Source organism: Mangifera indica, chromosome 3, assembly GCF_011075055.1.
Source record: "Mangifera indica cultivar Alphonso chromosome 3, CATAS_Mindica_2.1, whole genome shotgun sequence".
NCBI lineage: Eukaryota > Viridiplantae > Streptophyta > Magnoliopsida > Sapindales > Anacardiaceae > Mangifera > Mangifera indica.
Genome location: NC_058139.1, coordinates 19,253,517 through 19,277,118, shown reverse-complemented (window position 1 = coordinate 19,277,118; position 23,602 = coordinate 19,253,517). Strand labels below are relative to the sequence as shown.

At 35.7% G+C, this 23,602-nt stretch overlaps 1 protein-coding gene across 9 annotated transcripts; it reads left to right on the top strand.

Annotated features, from left to right (window-relative positions):
* The first annotated feature begins 263 nt into the window (after positions 1–263).
* LOC123212110 (protein ALWAYS EARLY 3-like) lies at positions 264–23,208 on the top strand. Of its 9 annotated transcripts, none has more exons than XM_044631160.1 (21): positions 264–663; positions 1,006–1,053; positions 1,137–1,268; positions 2,175–2,273; positions 2,557–2,619; positions 3,208–3,285; positions 9,307–9,511; positions 9,791–10,041; positions 10,136–10,511; positions 11,314–11,391; positions 11,560–11,786; positions 11,885–11,947; positions 17,237–17,557; positions 17,638–17,816; positions 17,912–18,194; positions 18,533–18,778; positions 19,153–19,284; positions 20,555–20,698; positions 20,808–21,026; positions 21,906–22,208; positions 22,780–23,208. In XM_044631160.1, the coding sequence occupies exons 3-21, from the start codon at positions 1,164–1,166 to the stop codon at positions 22,948–22,950; spliced, it is 3,543 nt and encodes a 1,180-aa protein (XP_044487095.1). In that variant the 5' UTR covers positions 264–663; positions 1,006–1,053; positions 1,137–1,163; the 3' UTR covers positions 22,951–23,208. The 9 variants fall into 9 exon arrangements, with proteins under 9 accessions (XP_044487095.1, XP_044487091.1, XP_044487090.1 ...); XM_044631156.1 differs by having other exon boundaries at positions 265–606; positions 9,791–10,050; XM_044631155.1 differs by having other exon boundaries at positions 265–611; positions 9,791–10,050.
* The last annotated feature ends 394 nt before the right edge of the window (positions 23,209–23,602 follow it).

Sequence of the window (23,602 nt, the reverse complement as noted above, 5' to 3'; positions counted from 1 at the left end):
ATAATATAAAAATATATTTAATTATAAATAAGTAACGAAATATTTTTAGTTTTGCTTGAGCTAAGCTCTGAAGAATGGAACCCAAAATTATGAAAGTGGATTGCATTATTCCAATACTAGGATAATGATAAAAATTGAACAAGAAAAATTTTTTTAATTTAAAATTATTTAATTATATAATAATAAATTATTATTTATATTATTTATGTAAATAATTCTACTCAAATATAAAATAATAAATTTGATAATTTTGAAAAAAAAAAAAAAAAAAAAACAATGGAAAAACCCACTCAGACAAACACTCCCTTTTTTGGCCAGAATTAATTTTATTCATTTTAAAGTTTTCGCGGTTTTATCCCAAAATTTCTTCGTCAATTTCAATTTCTTCATCCTGATTACTAAAATTCACCGAAACAAATATTATGTTTGCTTAATCTTCTTCACTTCTCGGCATCTGTGCTTCGATCGCTTCGGTTTTTGCTGCTTTTCCTTGGCGCAGACTCGTCACCAATGCCTCGACAAACAGCTTCTCTTTGATCGGCCGGTTACTGACTTAGCATCTTCTTTGTTTGCTTGCTTGTCTCGGATCCTTTGCTTCTGCTCTCAGTTAGGTTGGGGAATTAAATTTTGTTAACTGGGAGGTGTTTTGAAGTTGAAATGAAGGTTTAATTTGTTTTCGGTTTTGGAATTATTTTTGTTTTCCTTTCTTACTTGGTTTCGCAGCAGTCAACTGCCTAAGCTGAATCGTTGCGAAACATTTTGTTTTGCTTAGTAGCTTGTGTGTTTTGTCAGATTGTGGTTTAGATTTATGAATAGTTGGAAACTGATTTCATTGTATCATTTCATTTTGTATTTTTTTCCGTTTCCGTATTAAGTTTGTGATGGTGTGAAAATTTCGACATTAATGCGTTTAGTTGTGGATCTTTTAAAAAATTGGTTTCTCCTTTTTGTCAATTTTAATTGATCTTGGTTCTATGTCCAATTCTGGCACGTGTTTCTGTACAGTTGGGGACGCGGGAATGAAATGATGGTGAAATTAATGAAGTGATCATGGTTAAGTGTCCTTGTTTTATATATTGGTTCTGGAGTATTGTCATGGATAATAAATGGCTAACTGGTCTCTTATTTTTTGGTAGATTTCAAGACTATTGAGTTAGTCATTTATGGCCCCGACAAGAAAATCTAGAAGTGTAGGTAAGCGGCATTCTTATGCTAGTGAAGTAGTGTCTAAGAAAAAAGGAGGAAATGCTGACAAAAGTGGGCAGCGGGTGAGTTCTAGCTTTGTTTAGAGGATTGTTCCATTCATAATTTGTCAACATTGATGAAGCTTTCTTTTGTGTCGTTTAATTCAAATGACAAATAATGTTCCAGTTATATTTATGTTTAGTAGTAACGTGATATCCCATGTGTTTGACTTCTAATCTTGGATACAATATATTTAAATTTGCTTTTTTCACAGTTGGATTCCACATATTAAACAAATAATAATCTCCTGGACTGGGGTTTAATTTGATTTAGTTATTCTTTTCTCAAACTTCTTGGAACACACTTTCTCCAATAGTTTTGGAAGTATATCGTCTGCAGTAGAAACCCATATTCTTTATGAGGATAAAATGATATATCGACTATTTAAATTTCTGACAATATAATAAATCATCATAGATACTCCTTCAAAAGAAGTACAGTGATGTTATTTACAAAATTATGAATTATATTACAGATTTTCTGTTAAAATTGTAAACCATAGACCATAGCAATCTTTTGTCATTTGTTGACAGAAACTGCTCTCTTTCTACTCTGTTGCTTCCTTGATGCCTTAATTTGTTAAGATAACAGTATCTTTCATGTTTTTAATCATTAAATCTCATATAATAATTTTCTTACTCTAGAATAATCATGTTTCTGTAAGCTCTTAACTACTTAGCTCTGTCAACTGTCCTTTCTTTTTATTGTTGATCCAATTAGTGTCTATAAATAAAGATGCAATTGAATATTTTATACCCACCACTATGAATTTCCGTTTAAGTATATATTCCCATATAATTTTTATCAGTTTATTTGGATTTATGATTATGCAACCTTAATTGTAGACGTAAAATCAATAATATTTGCTTCTAAAAAGTGTGGTTGTGGACTCAGTTTTTAGTTTTACAATTATTTGTTATTGTATTCAGAAGAGGAAGCTATCCGACATGTTAGGGCCGCAATGGAGCAAGGAAGAACTTGAGCATTTCTATGAAGCCTATCGTAAATATGGAAAAGATTGGAAAAAGGTTATTCCAGTTTGCAAATTTGAATTTGGTGCAGTGATTTTTTGAAATATAAATTACTAGGTCTAGTGCCATTACTTGGTTTTCATGGCTAATATGAGTTTATAAATGCAAATAATGTTACTAAGTATTTTATTGGAAGAGGCTTGTGACTTCATGTGTGAAACTTAATACTATCACTTTTCTGTACTATTCGAATCAATTCTATATCTGCTATAGAATAATGCATTTATTCTCTTTGACAACCTACAACTACTTTTAGTTTTGGTCTCATTTGGATCTATAGGTAGCTGCTGCAGTGCGTAACCGGTCTCTAGAAATGGTTGAAGCACTTTTCACTATGAATAGGGTAAGCATGATCTTATATTACCTGATTACAATCTTCAACTTATTTCAATTTCTTGATTTGTAAAGCTTCAGAATTATTTTCTTTGATGTTTACCATGTATAAATTCAACGTAGTACCTTTTTGCATTGTTTTGCTTTGTCTGAGGCATAACTTTTCTTTGTGCATTCCTAGGATTGCTCCTGCAAATTTACATTGTGTTTTCACATTCCAACAGACTGACCTGTACTTTAGTTTGTCTGGTTTAAACCAAGTGAAATGTTGCTACTTGCTTTAATGCAGTATTTTTCTAAAAAGATATTGCTTTGCTGTGCTTCGGCAGGATGAAGCTTCACAGGAACACACATTTGAAAATGAATTAAATTGGAATCGCCTAATGTATTTAAAACTCAAACCAATTTTTGTGGTTTTGAGTTTATGAAGCTTGTATTGAACTTGATGAGTATAATTTGAGTGGCATGGATGTGTATACTAGTATGCATGTTTATATCTTTTTTTAGAGAAAAAAAGAGATTTAATTTTTTGATATTCTGAACATAATTGAAACAATAAAGAAATTGATTTCGATCATTGCTTTTGTCTGTCTTTCAGGCTTACTTATCTCTTCCAGAGGGCACTGCTTCAGTTGTTGGATTAATAGCAATGATGACTGATCATTATGGTGTTCTGGTGAGATCAAGATTTAATCTATTAAGCTTGTATAGACTATCATATAGATCTGAGTGTAAGATATTCTGTGCTTGTTTCACAAAGTTGGTTTGCGCTGTGGAAATCAAAATAGTTGCTATAGTTGCTTTATTGTTGCTGCAAGTACAACAAAAGCGAGGAGATTATTAACCAGAAAGAATTTTTGCAACAAATACAGACCACATACTGTGATGAAAAAATAGAGGATTTTTCAATTTCCAATAAGAAATGATTTATTGGCTACACAAACATCTGAACATATTCATGCAAACATATTGGAAGGAAATATGAGTTTACCACACCATTTTTTCATATGAGCCTTTGCACTTGTATTCTATATATATTTCTATCTCTTCATGTGAAGGTATTTACTAAGGTTTTGACTTGACATAAGGAAATGATCAGCTCCTCCAATTTTTGCCTGGTTGACTGGCTAAGAATCTGACTTGGCCATAACCAGAATGTGTGATTCCTGAACTTTGAGAGGAAATCAAGGATGAGTTTCTTTTTGTGGTGAATAAATTTCATTAAAGAGGGGAAAAAAGGATCACAAAAGTCATGGGCAAAAAGAGTGACGAAATCTCCTTTTTAGTAAAAGTTAGTTTGACTCAGTTTTAGTGTTCTATTTTTCTATATTTACCCTCCTCTTTCTTGCTTGCTATCTGTCTGGGGTGTTTGATCAAAGCAGAGCATATTATTTACCTCATGATTCATTTGACTGATAGTAAACTACAATCAAGCATAAGATTTTGAAATTGAAGTTATGAAATGCTACCTTTCATTGTCGGCCTGAAGCTCATTCTCCTGTGAAAATCTACAACCTCTCTCTTTCTTCTTTTTTTGGTGCATAGTTAATTTATTATCACGCTCCAAAGTGCTCATGTGATTTTGTGATGGTGGTTTATGCTTGTTAACTTGGAGAAAGGTAAAGTAAAATTGTATTCACACAGTTTACATTTTACAATCTGGTTTAAATAGAAAACTAGATGCCTAACTTCTAGGTGTATAAAAGGTTAATTACACAATTTATGCTAATCTATTCTATTATGGAAAGAACTAAAATAGCAAGTAAATTTCTGTCATATCTTTTCCTAAAAACATGAGATCCGGTCAACTATCTTCTTCAACACTCCCCCTCAAGCTGGTTTGAAAATATCTCTCATTTCCAGCTTGGACACCAACTCATCAAATTGTCTTCTTGGAAGGCTCTTCGTAAGCATGTTTGCTACTTGTTGTGCAGTAGGCAAATAAGTCATGCATATCTGTCATTTGTCAATTTTTTCCTTGATAAAGTGCTTGTCAATCTCCACATGTTTGGTCCTGTCATGCAGGACTGGATTGTGAGCTATAGCGATGGCAGACTTGTTGTCGCAGTATAGCTTAATTGGAGAAGTTAACTTGATATTTAGGTATTCTAATATCTGCCTCATCCAAAGACCTTCACAAATGCCTAGGGCTACTGCTCTATATTCTGCTTCAGCACTGCTCCTAGCCACCACATTCTGTTTTTTGCTTCTCCATGTAACTAAATTCCCACACACAAAGGTGAAATACCCAGATGTTGATCTCTTATCTGTTATGTCTCCTGCCCAATCTGCATCTGTGTAGATGTCAACCTGAAAATGTCCATTGTTAGCAAAGAATAGACCCTTACCAGGTGTCCCCTTTAGGTATCTCAAAATTCTCACTACTGCCTCATGGTGTTTCTGACCTGGTGAATGCATGAACTGACTTACCACTCCAACAGCAAAGGTAATGTCAGGTCGTGTATGAGCTAGGTATATGAGTTTCCCTACCAACTTTTGATATTGCTCCTTATCAACTAGTTCCTCAGGTGTAGATGCTTCCACTTTCAGATTAGGTTCCATAGGAGTTTCAGCAGCCCTACAACCAAGCATTCCTGTTTCACCCAAAAGATCTAGTACATATTTCCTTTGGCATACTGAAATCCCATGTTCTGATCTGGTAATTTCCATGCCAAGGAAGTACTTCGCCTCTCCTAAGTCTTTAACTTCAAATTCCTTTGCCAGCAACTTCTTAAGTCTGTCTATTTCACTGTCATCATCCCCTGTTAGGATAATATCGTCAACATACACAATCAAGACAGCTCGTTTTCCCTCACTAGAGTGTTTAACAAATAGGGTATGATCTCCCTGACTTTGTCTATACCCTAGTTTTCTTACTACTTCTCCAAATCTCTCAAACCAAGCCCTTGGTGATTGTTTTAGTCCATATATGGACTTGATTAGTTTACATACTCTCCCCCTGCCAACTAAATGCTCAAAACCTGGTGGTGGTTCCATAAAAACCTCTTCATCTAGATAACCATTTAGGAAGGCATTTTTTACATCTAGTTGATGCAATGACCATCCAAAATTTGCAGCTAAAGAAAATAGGATTCGAATTGAGTTTACCTTAGCCACAGGTGCAAAAGTCTCTTGATAATCAAGACCATGTGTTTGTGTAAATCCTTTAGCTACCAAACGTGCTTTATATCTCTCTATGGACCCGTCAGCTTTACATTTGACAGTGAATACCCACTTGCATCCCACTGCCTTTTTTTCTCTGGGCAATACAACACTTTCCCATGTGTTATTCTTCACTAGTGCATTCATTTCCTCCATGATTGCCTCTTTCCACTTAGGACACTCTAACGCCTCTTGTATGTTTCTAGGAATAGAAAGATGAGAAATTTTTGAGGTAAATGCTTTATGTTCACTAGACAGTTTGTGGTATGACATGTATTTGGCTATAGGATGATTAGTACATGATCTAACACCTTTCCTAATAGCAATTGGAATGTCCAGATCTGTGTCAAAAACTCTGGTATTGTGCTCTGTAACTGTTGGACCAGAATTAGTTTGAGAGGAAAAATTTGGTTCAATAGTAATAGAGGGATTACCTGTGTTGTGTAGCTCCAGACCAGGTTCCATGGGGTTAGCTGATTGACTTTGGCCTTGAGTTGAAGGATGGTCTCTATTATTTTGATGTCTCCTTCTGGTGTAAACCTGTATCTCGGTTGTAGGGTCCTCGTTTAGTACCTGTGATGTTGTATCTTCTCCTGTAGTTGGCAAATTTTGACTCAGAGAAATGGTCTGATCTGCAGGGTTTATTTCTATGGGTTTATCCAAAACACTAGGGAGATGAGGAAGATAAGGCACAGGTGAGCTAGCACCAGTACTGGTCTGATCCTGGAAACTTTTTCCAGTACCTGTTCCAGTCCGTGCAGCTTCATCTTCAAACACCCTGTTATACTTCTCCCCCTGAAGATGATTTTCAAAAAATGGTTGTTGTTCAAGAAATACAACATCCATACTAACCTGTATTTTCTTAGTTTTAGGATTAAACACTTTGTACCCTTTTTGGTTAGTTGCATAGCTTATGAAAACACATTTTTCAGCCTTAGGAGCAAGTTTTGATCTACCCACATCTGTAATATGCACGAACACTGTACAACCAAAAACTTTGAGAGGTAAATTTGAGTGCAATCTATTGTCTGGAAAGAATTCCTTTAAACAACTCAAGGGAGTTCTATGATTTAGGACTCTAGAGGGAACTCTATTAATCAAATATGCAGCTGTTAGAACTGCATCTCCCCATAAATAATGTGGAACATTCATAGCTAGCATGAGGGCCCTACTAACCTCAAGAAGGTGTCTGTTTTTTCTTTCTGCAACCCCATTCTGTTGAGGTGTATGACCACATGAAGATTGATGTTGAATGCCTTTTTCAAGTAAAAATTGTCCTAAAATTTGATTGAAGTATTTTTTACCATTATCGGTTCTTAGAATACTAATTTTGGTTTGAAATTGTGTTTCAACCATATTATAAAATATTTTGAACAATTGTTGAATTTCTGATTTTTGTTTCATTAGATACACCCAACATAGTCTAGTGTGGTCATCAATAAAAGTCACAAACCACCTTTTGCCAGATAAAGAAGTGATGTTACAAGGCCCCCAAACATCACTATGAATCAAATAGAAAGGTTTTGAAGCCCTATATGGTTTTGAGTTGTATAACTGTCGGGTACTCTTAGAGAATGAACATATATCACAATGCAAGTACTGATTTTTTAATTTCTGGAACAAAACAGGAAATAAATGCTTTAAATAAGGAAAATTAGGGTGACCTAACCTATAATGCCAAGTCATTATTTGCTCTCTAATTGAGAGAGAGTTTACATCACAAGATAACCCTACTGCTTGATCTTTTCCTCCAAAATAATAGAGTCCACCATCTTCTCTAGCACTGCCAATCTCCTTCCCCAAGTTCCTGTCCTGAAAAACGCATTTTTGAGGTGAGAAAATGACTAAACAATTGGAGTTTCTTGATAGCTTGCTGACTGACAGTAAATTACAAGACAGATTAGGAACATGCAAGACAGATTCTAAGGTGATAGCGTTAGAGATTTTAACAGATCCTTTCCCTGCTATAGGAGTGAAGCTACCATCAGCAAGTCTGACCTTTTTGTTACCAGGACATGGAATGTATGTGTGGAATAGAGAAGACATGCTTGTCATGTGATCGGAAGCACCTGAATCAATGATCCAAGGTGTGTGATCGGTGAGACTCAAAAAACTGGTAGATAAATTACCTGTGTGGACAAGAGAGCAGTTAGGAGTTGATGAATGGTTTACTAGTTTCAGGAGCTGATCTATCTGTTCCTTTGTGAGAGACACTTGTTCTGCTGAATTTGCATTAGGGAAACTCCTTCCCTCGCCTTCCAATTTTCTGGTTTGCCGTTTAATTTCCAGCATGTCTCTCTTGTATGGCGGGGACGGTGACAGTAGTCACACCAGACTTTCTTCTTATCTTCTGGTTTGCGAGCAGCAGCTTTAAGAGCCGTATTTTCTTGTGAAACCAGGGCTGAAGTTTCAATAGAAGCAGGTACTGGCTCCTTTTTCCCTAACATAACAGACCGTCTACTCTCCTCCCTTCTAACTTCTGCAAACACCTCATTTAGAGAAGATAAGGGACGTCTGCCTATAATGCGACTCCTAACTTCATCAAACTCTACATTCAAACCTGCCAAAAAGGAATATACTCTAGAATTATCCACTTCCTTCTGATAATGAGCTGCATCAGAAGGATCCTTCCAAGTATAGTCTTTAAAAATATCCAGCTCCTGCCATAACCTCTTCATTGCTGAGAAATACTTTGTCACAGTCTCATTTCCTTGCTTTAATTCTCCAAGTTTCAGCTGCAACTCATAGATCTGAGATTGATTTCCCAGATCTGAGTACATTTCTGTCAAGTTATCCCACAACTCTTTGGCTGTTGAATATCCTAAGTAGGTTGCGCTTATATCTTCCTCCATAGAGTTGGTAAGCCACGCCATAACCATTGAGTTTTCTGCCTCCCAAGTTGCATATTCTGCATCCTTCCTGTCTGGTTCCTTCTTTTCACCGGTCAAATACCCAATCTTTCCCCTTCCGCGAATATACAAGCGGACAGATAGTGACTAGCGATGAAAATTGTCTCCATTAAGTTTTAAATTGGAGATTCGGACAGTATGTTGATCGGTTTGATTTGACTGGTTTTCTGGGTTGGTTGTCATTGTGGGGTCTCAAAAAATAAAAGAAAAAAAACAGCCTAGATCTCAGAGTTGAGAACCTAGCTCTGATACCATGTTAACTTGGAGAAAGGTAAAGTAAAATTGTATTCACACAGTTTACATTTTACAATCTGGTTTAAATAGAAAACTAGATGCCTAACTTCTAGGTGTATAAAAGGCTAATTACACAATTTATGCTAATCTATTCTATTATGGAAAGAACTAAAATAGCAAGTAAATTTCTGTCATATCTTTTCCTAAAAACATGAGATCCGGTCAACTATCTTCTTCAACAATGCTTTAAATATAGTGTCCTGATATTTATTGCTGTATCTATGAATACATATTTGATTATATAGGCTATTTTATCTCTATCAAATAGCTTGGTGCATCTAGGTAGTGCAATAAGCATGTAGGAATGGCCTATATGGAATTAAAGTTATTAGTTTCTGACCTGGCAGGAAGGAAGTGAAAGCGAACAAGAAAGTGATGAGGGTACAGGGGCCTCTCAAAAATCTCAAAAGCGTGCTGGTGGAAAATTTCAAAATCGTGCCACAAAAGGATCAGATGAACCATTTCCAGATCTTCTCCAATTTCAGTCAGCTGCATCAAATTATGGATGCCTGTCATTGTTGAAGAAGAGGCGTTCTGGTAAGAAAGACTGTGTTACAAATCTCTCTCTCTCTCCCTCTCTCTTTCATGCGTAAAACTGGTGATGTGTTGGTCTAAGGAACCTGCTTAGTGTGTTGTTCTCCTGTAGGTCTAATATAATTAAAGTTTGAGGACTTAAACTAAAGAGTTCTTTGTATACTTTGAATTATTTTGCTGTTCTTCTCCATTAGGTTTTAGAAGGGTATCCCCACCTTCCCCCTTAGTTTCCACTTTTAAAGTGCTAATAACTTATTTTCTTGGCATTTTCATATTTTCTAGAAAGTAGGCCTCGTGCTGTTGCAAAAAGGACTCCTCGTGTCCCTGTTTCATATTCGTATGACAAAGATAATGCAGAGAAGTATCTTTCACCAATTAGGCAGGGACTGAAACCAAGGGTAGGTACAATTGACGATGATGTTGCTCATGAGATAGCATTAGCATTGACAGAGGCTTCTCAAAGAGGTGGTTCTCCTCAAGTTTCTCAAACACCAAAAAGAAAAAGGGGAACACCTTCACCCGTTCAGAATAATGTGAGGATGGTAATTTCTCTTTATTTGATAAATTTTTTTTTTCCTTTTTCTAGAATCACTTTAATGATATAAATTAATTGAGTATGGTGTTTAGCGTGATGAATCAGAAATGACCAACTCCAAGCTTCATGGTGGTGAAATGGACGAAGATGGTTGTGAATTAAGTTTAGGTAGCACAGAAGCAGATAATGGATATTATGCTCGTGACAGAAGTCATTTGATGGACACAGAAAATACTGGTACTTTTGAAGGTCAACAAAAAGGAAAGAGAAGCCATGGCAAGAGACCAAAATTAGAAGAAAGTGTAAACAATCAGTTGGATGACATAAAGGAAGCCTGTAGTGGGACAGAAGAAGGACAGACAATGGGTGCTGTGAAGGGAAAATTTGGAATGGAGGTTGATGAAAAAATTTCAAGGTCCACTTATAAGGGTTCAAGAAAGAGAAGTAAAAAGGTTTTGTTTAAAAGAGGTTAGTGGTTGCATCTAATCCAAATCTCCTCTCTCCTCCAGGCCAGCTTTCCCATGTTTCTTCTTCTTTGATATATAACTCCAGATATTTTTAGTCCTTTAATGAATTTAGAGAATTCTTTGTGACCTCTGTAAATTTCTTCCTTCTTCCGAAGGTTTTATTGTTATGGAACATTGACCTTTTTTGCCTCTTATGAACATCCATGTTTTGTCTGTGTCATTTGTGTAGAAGAAGCTCATTTTGTTTCCCACAGAATGATTAGAATTATCTAATTGGATTTTCATCGTTTTGGATTTAATGAAGTTTCTTCTTTGTCCATATCATAACAGTAATTAGGGGGAGGAAGTTGGAAGTTAGTGCAGTCACTTTTTTATCTCCATTTTATGGTTGAAGTGTATATAAAAGATGGATTGACATTATTCTTAAGGTTCCCTGTATACTTGAATTTTGTGAACCGAGTCAGTACTTACCACCTGGTGAATGACATTAGCTAATTTGTTAGATATCTGCCACTGCTCATGGTGCTCATTTTGCCACTCTGAAATTTGCTTTATTCTCTTGGATGACCAAATTTATGTTTCTTTTTCCCTTTGGTTTTTTGTTTCTGCATGTTGTGAGGCATTAAATATTTTTTTAACCAATGCATGATCTGAATGATATCTGTTTTCCATTCCACTGCAGTGGCCAATAGTTTCTGACTTTATGAGAAGTTGTGTATGCTTCAACTTTGACTTATCTCTGTCTTCTTCTTGTAGAAGCATCTGCATATCTTTTAATTGTATTTATATGTTTGACTCTGTAGATGAAGGCTCTACCTTTGACGCCCTGCAGACATTGGCAGATCTGTCATTGATGATGCCCGAAACAACTGTTGATACTGGTAAGATATCAAGGGTGTAATCATTCTTTGCAGTATCTTTTCTCCTGCCACATAGCTGTTTTGGCAGATTTCCAGTAGAATTCTGGGTAGTTTTAATTAATTTATGATTTTATTTTCAGCTGAGTTTCTTGTGATCAAGATCTAATCTTTTGATTTTATCTGTCTTAGAGTCATCTATTCAGGTAAAGGAAGACAAGTCAATTGACGAGTCTAAGGTGAAGGGGAGTCGTTCAAGTCCTGGAGTTAAAGTCACTGCCTATAAAACATCCAAGTTGGGAAAATATCACAGTGATAATAATGGTGATGTACCAGAAGCAGAGGAGGGAAATCATCAGACAAATGCACGAACCCGTACAAAGAGACAAAAGTTCTTGCCATTTAAGCTAAGGATGGATGTAAGTTTTCTTTCTGCATTTTCCTTTTTTATCTGGTCAAAATATATCCTTTCAAGTTCATCTCATACACCAATGACCATATGCAAGTTGCTTTCTAGGAACAGATTCCAAAACCTGAAGATAATACCGATTCTCATTTGGACAGATCTCAGAAAATTGAGGTGTGTAATTTGTCTGTTAAAAAATTAATGACTGGTCTCTTATCTGTTCTTTTTTCAAACTTGGTGGCTTTTCTCTAATTTCATGCATTTCATATATTATAAATTAATGAATAGATAATGTGATATTTATACAAAATATTTATCCATGATATTTAATTCTGAAGTTTAACTGTGCTGAAGTGTTTGAGGTCAGTGCCCGCTTGCATCATTAAAGTTTCATTTTAGGGATTAGGATAAAAGTCAGATTGACAACATTCATGACAAATTGATTATGGTTTTGACCAAATTACCAAGTAATGGCCTAGTCTAATCATCTGAAAATACTGGCTGTCTGCTCTTAAGTATTGAAAGTTTAATGAAGTTTGAAGTGCAGCTCCAGTGAATTTCTGTTCTGGTTGAGGATTACACTTGTATAAGTTTGAACAAAATTGACAAATTTTTGACTGACTAATAAAGCTAAGAGGGGGCATTTATCAAGGGGACTTCACCTTGTAGCTTCTATCAAGAATAAATTTGGAGCAAAAACAAATGTAATGAAGCTTGTTGATAGTGACCTGTCAAAAAAACCAGATAACACCCAACAATTTCCCAAAATCCATTACACAATTAACACAAATTTCAGTGGAGCAATTTGATAGGGACCTGTCAAAGAAACCAGATAACACCCAACGATTTCCGAATTAATCCAAGACACACCCAACATGCAAAACTCAATAGATAGTAGTGAAACAGTTCCAACCAACTATATATGTGTATTAAATTGAACTAAATAATCCTTCGACAAACTGTAAACAATAATCAAATTAAACCAAGAGTTACGAAACTCATAAACAGGTGAAGGATCATAAACAATTTTTGGCAACAGAGGTACTAGATCCTCCCCAGGCAATTTACACCATTTTCATGATTCAATTGTTATTTTTTCCCTTCCTTTTTCTTTTCTCCTTCATCTCTTTTTACACTGCTAGTACTGTCTGCCTTGTGTGTTTTGCGTTGTCACTCCATCCATTCCCTTTTTCGTTCCCACGTGTCCCTCTTTCCTTGCTACAATCCAAGATTCCCCTGCTTTGGCTCTCATGTTTCTTCTTGTACACCCTAGGTTCTAACATTACCCTGCCCAATAAGAATCACCGTGTCCTCAAAGTGGAAACAAGAAAATTGTGCATAAATTGCTTCAAAACTCTTCAAAAGAAGGCATGTTTTGTAATTTGCTAAGAACTTCTCATAATTTGTCAACGACCGTTTAACCTCTAGATCCTTGAGCAATGTTTGTACTATCTCAATTAACTTTTCATTGCTTCGTTCACTGTATCTAAACCCATAACTTTTGCTCTTGATAATGCCAAAAACTCTACTAAACCACTTGACTCGAAAAGGTATTTGCTGCATTGTCTTGATTTATTGTCTTACACTTCTCAATTTTGGATGGTCGTGTATCTGGCTTGCTGAGGTTTTTCAAAACAGCTTCAGTTTGGTGTGTTGAAATAACATGCCAATAACTAAGTCACATGACTCATCATCAAACGATTCTTTCTCAGTTTGTAGCATTTGTTGGAGCAATTTCTCAGTAGCCTTAGTTTCTTTGCCCTGGTGCATAGTTGACCATTTTTGACTCGTCATCTAGTTAGCAACTAAACCACCATGACTACAAGCCACCAAAACTTGTCATATCATTAGGCTTCAAACCCGATTCCTTCATCTCATCATCCACTCTTAAAGCCTTCCTGCCACAAGGATGTCTTGATGCTTTAAAACCAACTCCATATTTTTCATAATGGCATAGACATGAGATTGGTGGGATCAACCGCTATGTTGAAGTAATGACCATTATGAGAACAAGTAGGTAATCAGGAGCCTTCACAACTTCCCTTTCAGTAGAATGCAACTCAAAATACAATCCTCAAAAAAAATAAGTTCTTCCAAATTACTTACATCTTCATGAAACTTTGGCTCGTATTTCATTGTCCACTCAAGAGGTTGTTTACAATCACTAGCACCATCATCATATTAGCCCTCAAATAATAAGCATAAAAATTAATGTCAAACTCATTTGACTTCCTAGTTAATTCCACTTGTATGACTACATTATTATTAGGTTTTTCATATCCCTCTCCCTCCTGAAAGATCTTTTTCAGCATGTTTTTGTCTTTGGTAATATTAGAAACTTTTTTTTTTTGGGTGATTGGAGGAACTCTGCCCGACTTCGCCGGATAGGTAAACCCCTGGGTACAGTGAACAAAAAAAATATTAGAAACAATTTTCTAAGAGTCCAACTTTAGTTTTATTTGGAAGGTACCATTAGGAGGCACTGCTACCGCCAAACCCTACTATGTTTCTGTCGATCTCCCGAAAACCATGTTGAGGTTTTGCTTACAATAGCACTCCTCCCCTTTCTTCATTGTTTTGACTGCTTTTGCTAAGACAAAGCATAAATATCCTTTTTCAGTAGTGAATTCCACCCCATGAGATTTGGAGACCAATAAGTCATCTTCTAACCAAGCCTCGTACTTAACAAAAACTTCATCAAGGTCTCTATGATTTTCCTATTTTCCACTAGTATTTTCTTAAAGATTCCTCTCTTTTTACAAATGTCTTTAAAGTTGATCCAAACAAAAATTTTACCATGAACCAAAGAGATGTGTAGGATAAGAGTTGTTCTTGGTAGCATTATGTTGGCCAATTTCTTTAGGAACTTGGTCCTCACTTGCTGGTTATTCACTTATTTTGACTAATAAAACATGAAACTATTGATTTCTGCATCCGTGGTTGGGTCGAAATCTCTCATCACATATGAAACGTAGTTGTTGGAAGGAAGTTATCATCCCATCACGTGGGCATCATTTGCTCTTGCCATTGTCTGTCTAGACTTCTTGCTTGAATGAGTCAAGGGCAATGGTTGTTGGTTTGTTTCGACTTGGATTAAAGTTGTTTGGATTGGTCTAGGTGGGTGATCAGTTTGTGTGTTGAAGTTGGGTCGGGCTGTGTTTATGTGATTTGGGTTGGAGTGTGTGGATGAGAGCATTTGGGTTGGTGTATGGGATGAGTGGATTGGAGTGTGGTGAGAAGAGTTTGGGTTGGAATGTGTTAGGAACCCAGCTCTTATTTTACTAAAACATAAAATTAAAACACAAAAAACATAATAAACTAAAACTATTTCATTAATCAAAATATTACAAAGATAAACTGAACATTTCAAGGAGTTCAGGGCCTCCCATTTTTTGGCCGTTCGAGGTGCCAGAGACTTCTCTAAATCAGCCAAGGATGGCTGCCCTCAAACAAAACCCTAACATATTTTCTTCTCCCTTTCTTTTAAAACCCAAAACATATATTTATAATAGAAATTGACCATTGGATTGAGGACAAGTGTCCTAATCCTAACATTTCCCTCCCCTTCAAAACCATATTTTTCTCAAAATGGATATTTATATAATGATTTTTTTTCTTTTTTAATTTTTTTCTGATTTAAACATTTTTTTTTGTTTTTTTAATTTTTTATTATTATTATTATTTTTTAATCTCCCTACCCCTTCTCTCTATTGTTGCTTATTCACTTTTTTTTTTCCATTGGCCCCACATCTTTTCTTTTTCTCTTCCCAAGAAACCCACCTACTGCCTTTCCTTCTATTTTCCCAGCAGAAGCTCTCCTCCATTTCCCAACAAACCCACTGCCACTGCCCTCCACCTTTTTTTTTAAAAATTTTTTCTCTCTCCTTTCTCTTTTCTTCTTCTCGTCTTTTTCTCTTCTTTTTTCTTCTCTACGTTTTCTCCCTTCTGTTTTCTGTTTTTTTTTTTCGCTTCCACCAGCGTTTCATTTTCTTCTCCTCCTCCTTCTTCTTCTTCTTCTTTTGTTTTTGTTTTCCTCTTCTTCTCTTTTTGCACTTTCGGACTCATTTCTCCCTGTGATGATTCTTCTTCAAGTCAGCCTCCTCTGTGAACATTTTTCGGCGACTCTACACTTTTTCTGATGAATCTTCACTTTTTCGACCATCATTTGTCTTCCCCACTGGATTGAATGCTCTGATTCCATTTTGTTAGGAACTCAGTTCTTATTATACTAAAACACAAAATTAAAATCCAAAAAACATAATAAATTAAAACTATTTCATTAATTAAAATATTACAAAGATAAACCGAACATTTCAAGGAGTTCGGAGCCTCCCATTTTCCAGTTGTTCGAGGCGTCGAAGACCTCTCTAGATCAGCCAAGGATGGTTACCCTCAAACAAAACCCCAATATATTTTTTCCTCTCATTCTTTTAAAACCCAAAACATATATTTATAATAGAAATTGACCATTGGATTGAGGACAAGTGTCCCAATCCTAACAGAATGGGAATTTCCTAATTATAGAATATGAATTGTGCTTGAATGGTAATTGATTGGGCTTGTGGGGCAAATGCAACAATTGGATATGGTGTCGGTGGGTGTAAAATGTGTTGAGTTGGAGACTCATACTCAGAGACACTGCATGCTATAGAATCAGACCTATCAAAGAAACTAGATAGCACTCAACAATTTCTCAACAAATCCAATATACAACCAACATGCAAAATTCATTAAGCAATCTAATAGCAATCTGTCAAACAAACCAGATAACATCCAACAATTTCCCAGCAAATACAATACACCACCAACACACAAAACTTAGTAGATAGTAGTGAAACGATTCCAATTGACTATGTATGTGTATTAAATTGAATTAAATAATCCTTCTAACAAGTATGAACAATAAACATAATAAACCAAGAGTCACGAAACTCATAAATGGGTGAAGAATGATAAACAATTTCTGGCAATAGAAGTGTTGAATCCTCCCCAAGCAATTTGCCCCATTTTCCCCCTCTTTTTTCTTTCCACTTTCATCTGCTTTTATTGTATGCCTTGTCTGTTTTGTGCTGTCACTTCATTCATTTCCTTTTTGCTTCCCACATATCCCTCTTTTCTTGCTACAATTCAAGATTCCCCTGCTTTGACCCTCATGTTTCTTCTTGTACACCCTAGGTCCTAACACTTTCATTGTATGCTTGTGTTCTTCCTTTTAGGAGATATGAAGAAAGTAGGTATAATTCTATTTATCATTTGTTTGCTTTATAGGGAAATTCCAGGTTTTAAAGTTTGTACTGTTTTCTCCGTCATTTCTTTTCCCTCCTATTATGAGCCTTAAGTTGCTATTATTTTTCCATATGGGAATGTGCTATCAGTTGATCTGTCTATTTGTTGCAACTGGATTTTGTTCTTTGTAACTTTTATGTGCCTATTTTGGCTGATGTTTTCCTTTTATCTATGTAGGCCACAGATGAGTTGAAGAAGTTTGTGAGTAAAGGTAAGCGTACTCACAGTTCAGCACAACCAAAACATGGAAAATTGGTGAAACCTCCTGAACGTACTTCTAGTACTGGTCAGAGAAAGGAATCGAATAATGCAGGTCCATCAACCACACATGTTCCATCAACAAACGAGATCAATTTACCCACCAAAGTCGGGAGCAAGCGGAAGAATACTCCACGAAAACTCCTGATTCAGATGGATACAAAGTCTTCTGGGGATCTTTTAAATGGCCAGTCTTATAAAGCAGTTCCATCTTTAAATGACAAAACACTAAAACTAAAGGTCTGATATGGTTCACTGTTCAAATTCATTATAGTTTCTCTAATCTTGATTTTCCCTAATTTTGTATATTATATATGCAGGATCAGCTTTCTGGTTGCCTATCTTGGTACCTAGTACAGAGATGGTGTGTTTTTGAGTGGTTCTACAGCTCAATTGATTACCCATGGTTTGCTAAAAGGGAGTTTGCCGAGTACTTAGATCATGTAGGGTTGAGTCATGTGCCGAGATTAACTCATGTTGAATGGGGTGTCATTAAGAGGTATTAGCCTTTTAACTTCTTTTCAATATGGAGTTTTTCTGTATTCTTGGCACATTTTGGCTGTAATAGTCATTTTGGTTTTCTTGTTGGCACAGTTCCCTTGGCAGGCCACGGAGGTTTGCTGAGCCATTCTTGAAGGAAGAAAGAGATAAGCTTTACCATTATAGGGACTCTGTCAGAAATCATTATTCCGAACTTCATGCTGGTATTAGGGAAGGACTTCCAGCTGATTTGGCCCGACCATTGGTTGTTGGGCAAAAAATTATTGCTGTTCATCCAAGGACAAGAGAGATTCATGATGGAAGTGTACTAACTGTTGATCACAGTCGATACAGGGTTCAGTTTGACCGACATGATCTAGGGGTTGAGTTTGTCAAGGTAAGTCTTTTTATTGCAAATCTAATAATTCCTTATATCTTCATTTTGTTTTTGTTTAAAAGCTTTTGTATACTTATATTCTTAACCAATGAATGTGGACATCTTTTACATAAATAAGTGGCACCATGGAGATATTTGTCTTGTACTATGAAGCTAATTGTGGAAAAATGGCAAAACACCAGACTAAAGTCTAGAGGCCCATGCCAGATTTAGTTTATTGTTTTTCTTACAAATATTAGACATGGTTGCCTCCTGAGACAAATTGCTTCTTACCATATTCTGCCCTCTACCTTTTCAGTGGTTGTATTATTCAAGGCATAATAGCTCTTTCATAACAGGATATTGATTGCATGCCTTTAAATCCATTTGAAAATTTGCCTGCATCTCTTACAAGGCAAAATGTTGTCTTTGGTAAATTTATTGAGAATCTTAATGAGCTCAAATCAAATGTGCAACTGAGAGAAAGGAATGTGGAAGGATGCATGAAATTTGCCCTATGTGAGAACCTGGAGAACGGCAATGGTCCATCTCATATGTCCCCTTCAACTAATCAACGCGTCAACCATTTATTACAGCAGCAAAAGGTAAGTGGTTTATAGAATCATTTTTTGCTGTACACATATAAATAGGTAAATCACAGGCAGTTCATATCGTGATCTATATTGTATGTCTATTATCAGATCTGTAACTTGAAATTAGGAAAGGGTGCTCGTTTGCTTTTTAAAGAACAAATAATTCTGAATTATGTTTTTTATTTCCTGGGATTGTCTTTATATGCTCAACCAAATGAAGTATTTCACCAACTTTAAATCCTCCATCCCACCCCACCTTCTTTTTCTCTAAGTACTTGTGCCAATGGCTCTACAATCTTACACCTGAGCTAAGATTCCAGAATTTTCAGATGAAGAGAAGAGGGAACTATTTTGTTCAGGGGATTTTATCAAGCTATACATTGCAGGTTAGAGTTGGGCCTGGTGAAAATATTAATGCTCAGCAAACAACCTTGCAGCCTTCTATTACTGTGCATGTCCAAGGAAAGGAAGCTGATGTCCATGCTCTTTCTGAATTGACTCGTGCTCTTAACAAAAAGGTATACATGATCATGCACCAATTTCATATTTTTTTTACTTCTCAGAATCCTTTAATATGCATAGAATTAATTCAAAGATGTATGTCTCTTTTGTCCTTGTTTAAGTATCATTTTTTCCCTAATGTTATTTCTACCTTTTTGGTAATTCATGGTGCCGCTGTCCTGAGGTTTCAATTTTACATTGTCTTGGATTAGGGCTAGATTTGAGAATTTGGCTCGGCTAATGAAGAACCGAGCTCAAGCTTGAGTTCAGGCTTGGTAAGCCTGAGAAATGCCTGATCCGGTTTGAGCTTGCCGTCTGGCGAGCTGCTTGAGCTCGGCTCAGTTGGGCTTATCAAGCCTGAGCCAAGCCGAGTTTCTTAGCAAACTCCAATTGGTTAACATAATCTGCAACAAATTAAAAATGTCTAAATGGAAGTAGTTGTCTTAATTTTTTTTGTCAGGCATCTCAAGCATTTATTGGTGAATAACATAATTAATAATTGTGTGATTTAGTTGCTGGAACTTGGGAGTTATTAATATCCTTTCTTGGGGTTTGTTTACATAAAACTTCACATTCTTGGTGTATTAGATGAGTCTGCTCCGCCATCTTCTTTTTAAAGTTTAAGTTATTAATTAAAAAAATTACATAGCTAGAATAAGGGTGGTTGGATAGCTGGCTTTACTGTTCTTGATTTATAAAAAATATGTTTGATTTCGATGAAGTTCATTGCTCCTTTTCCTCAATTTTTCCCTTTTGTCTTGATTGAAACAAAAACGCTGTATAACATTTAATTATAAAGTGTTGTTTTTGCTAAATATAGCGAGCTCACATGGCTTGTGAGCTGCTTTGCTCTATAGCTCGGGTTTGAGATCGAGTTCGCGAACTTCAATATATATAGCTTGGGTTTAGGCTCGAGTTCGTATCTAGTAGACTCGTTTTTGGCTTGTTCGAGCTCGAACATGCTCAGTTCGAATTCAGCTCTATCTTGACTGCTTTATAATTTTAACATGTCATCCTAGAGGAAATCCATCTTTTAGGGTTTTATAGCTGCTGCTTCGCGAAAACCTTCCTGGTTGCTTTTTGAATGATCAGAGGTCTTTGAGACAATTGTAATGGTGTTCTAGTTTCATGATATGTAATTTGAGTGGGAAAGGTGTCTAGATTGTAGTTATTTGCTTTATCTGGGTTGTATTCTATATACTTTATACCCCCATCCTCCTCACCTTTTTTCTTTCATAAGGTTCATATACAAATCATTTCAAGTTCTGGATGATATTGATCTTGCAGGAGGCTGTGGTGTCCGAGTTGAGGCGCATGAATGATGAGGTGTTGGAAAACCAAAGGGATGGAGATAACTCTTTTAAGGATTCTGAACTTTTTAAGAAGCAATACGCTGCCATACTCTTACAGCTAAACGAAGTCAATGAGCTGGCATGAATTATCCATGGACCACTTTTCAGATTCTTCCATTTCCTTTATCTCAAAACATTTTACTTTAATCAGGTAGCACTTGCTTGACTTAATTTTCTTTTATATGCAGGTTTCTTCTGCTCTCCTTTTTTTGAGGCAGCGCAATACTTATCAAGGGAACATCCCTCTTTTATGGTCAAAGTCCATGGCTAGCTTAGGTGACCCCAGTGCCCACTCAAGCTCTTTTGATTACATGGCTTACCAAACCCAAGAATCTGGGTCTCATGTTGCTGAAATTGTTGAAAGTTCAAGAACTAAAGCCCAGAAAATGGTTGATGCTGCTGTGCAGGTAAGAAAGCCCAGATAACCCTATTTCTGTCCTCGTTGGCTACTTATAGGTATCTGCTATGCTTCAAACACTTTATAGATTACTTGTTCTTCCGTTTAACCTTCATTCGATTTAAAGACATTCTTTTTCTATTTTTATTATTTCAAGTGAACCTTTGTATGGTTTGCTTGTTTTCACATAGAAAAGGGAGAATTAGTCACTGTCTTGTGTAGATTTGTTCCCCTCGTTATTTTTCCAATATCTCTGTGGATCTCTACTCTATGGATGTACTTTCCTCAAATCTCAACTTTAGTTTTTTTTCTTCTTCATCTTCCTCCAATCGCATTGGTAATTGCAAATACCAGCCTTGAACCCTTTACCTTGAAGGTATTTCTAAGGTAGAATACCACCAAGGAAGATTCTAAGGGTTCTTCATCTTGTTATTCCTTTATTATTATTTTTGGGTGTGTGTGATTATCAATAAGAATTATTTCAAGTGCACATATGTTAAACGTGAACTATCACACACAAATTAGATTTAACCCCTACCTTTACTTGCTGGGTCTCTGCGTCCATTGTGGCTAAATGCTTCCCTCAATAGTGTAGCCATTTTCCTTTTTAGCTACATGAGATACATAGTCAGTGTTTAGCACCTTGCAGTCCAAAGGGGATTTTTTTTTTTTTTAATTGGGTTGGCAGTGCTGTAGCAGTCTTGATTTGGCCTCATAAAAGGAAAAGTTTCTATAAATCTGCTAGGTATACGGCAATGATTTAGTCTCTTGATCAAATAGGGTTATTATTCAATTATCCCAAAAATTGTTAATCTTCTTATCATGGTTGTGGCCTCACCATCTTAGCTTTAATACAGTGCATTTATTCTGACCACGTTAACCATTTCAGGCAATGTCATCTTTGAAGAGTGGAGGAAATGGCATCGAGAAAATTGAGGATGCTATTGATTTTGTAAATAATAGGCTTTCAGTGGATGAATTAGGTGTTCCATCCACATCCTCTACCCCCATAGATTTAGTTCACGTCACTCTTACTTCACCGGTTGAGGATCAGCTGAACACCTGCACATCAAATTCATTGGCAAATGATCATGTGCCCGATTCTAAGTTGAACAATTTGCCTAATGAAAATGCTGCCCAAATTCCCTCAGAATTAATTGCAAATTGCGTAGCTACCTTTCTCATGATTCAGGTAAACTTTTTAATTTTATGTTCTTTTCTTATCTTTTCTCTCTTTTTTCTTTTAAATATTTGTTTGCAAGATTTAACTTTTTACGTTGATGGATCTTAATATAAATACTCAAATACTAAAACCAAAGACTAGTGGTTTTTAACTTTATTATGTTAGTGATTACGCCCAACCTTGTTCATCAGTTCTGTTTCTTTGTAAGGTATTTCCTGCTGTAAAACACAGGTGATATGCCATTGCATTGTGCTATTACAACATCATTTTTTTTTTTTTTTTGGATTTTATAACTGTTGGATGTAGCAATATGTTGTCAATCTTCACATTCACAACCACGAAGATTTGGTTACTATTTTTGTCGTTGGATCAATTAAAATATAATTACATTATTGTTGTATTATATCTGAATGGCCGATAAAATTTTTGTTCCTGGCATAACTTTCTGATTTTAGTGGACAGCTTGGTATTCATTTTTGGTTCCTCTTTGAGTGTGTTTTGTGAAGTAAGATTTGGCTGTTAGATTGAAAAATATGCACATAATATAACTCAATTTTATTGCCTTGATAAAAAATCGCAGAACTGTACAGAACGACAGTTCCCTCCCTCAGATGTTGCACAGGTACTAGATTCAGCTGTTACGAGTTTGCAGCCGTGTTGTTCACAGAATCTTCCAATTTATGTAGAGATACAGAAATGCATGGGAATCATTAGAAATCAAATATTGGCTCTCATACCGACGACAACATAGATCTCATGTTCTCAACATCTGCAAAATCTGTCTGTTCTCGTGTTGAATTTTGCACGTCATGCAAGGTTCTAAATTGTGCCGTTGACGCTGTTTATTTGTTAATTATTCTTATGAAATCTGCAATAGGAATCTATGCTTTGTATCAAAATAGAGAAGAGAAACCTTTTGAAATAAGAGTAGCTGAGAAATTAGGGCGATTATGTTTTCAGATTCTTAAACCAACTCTGTACTGAATAATGATTTTCATGTTGTTTTGAATGTTTGAAACATGCTTAGGGCCTAGGTAGCATGGAAATGAAGACGTCGGAATGTATTTTCTCAAAAAATAAAAAATGAAATAGAAACGTGTAAATATTAAAAATATAAAGTATTTTTTATAAATATCAATTTTTTATAAAAAATACAGTAACAAGTATTTTAATTTTAAAAAAAATACAACATTTACAATTTAACACTCAATTTACAGTTGATGCAACAGTGTGAAAGAAAATTACTTTGTCAGCTAACACTTTCATAGGACACAAAATAAGAACATTGACTTTCTCCACCATTTCATAACAACATATAACAAAAAAATTTCAGGCCCAAATTACACTACAAACTTAACTGTTTGAAACTTGTATGTATAAATTAAATAAATATTTATATATTC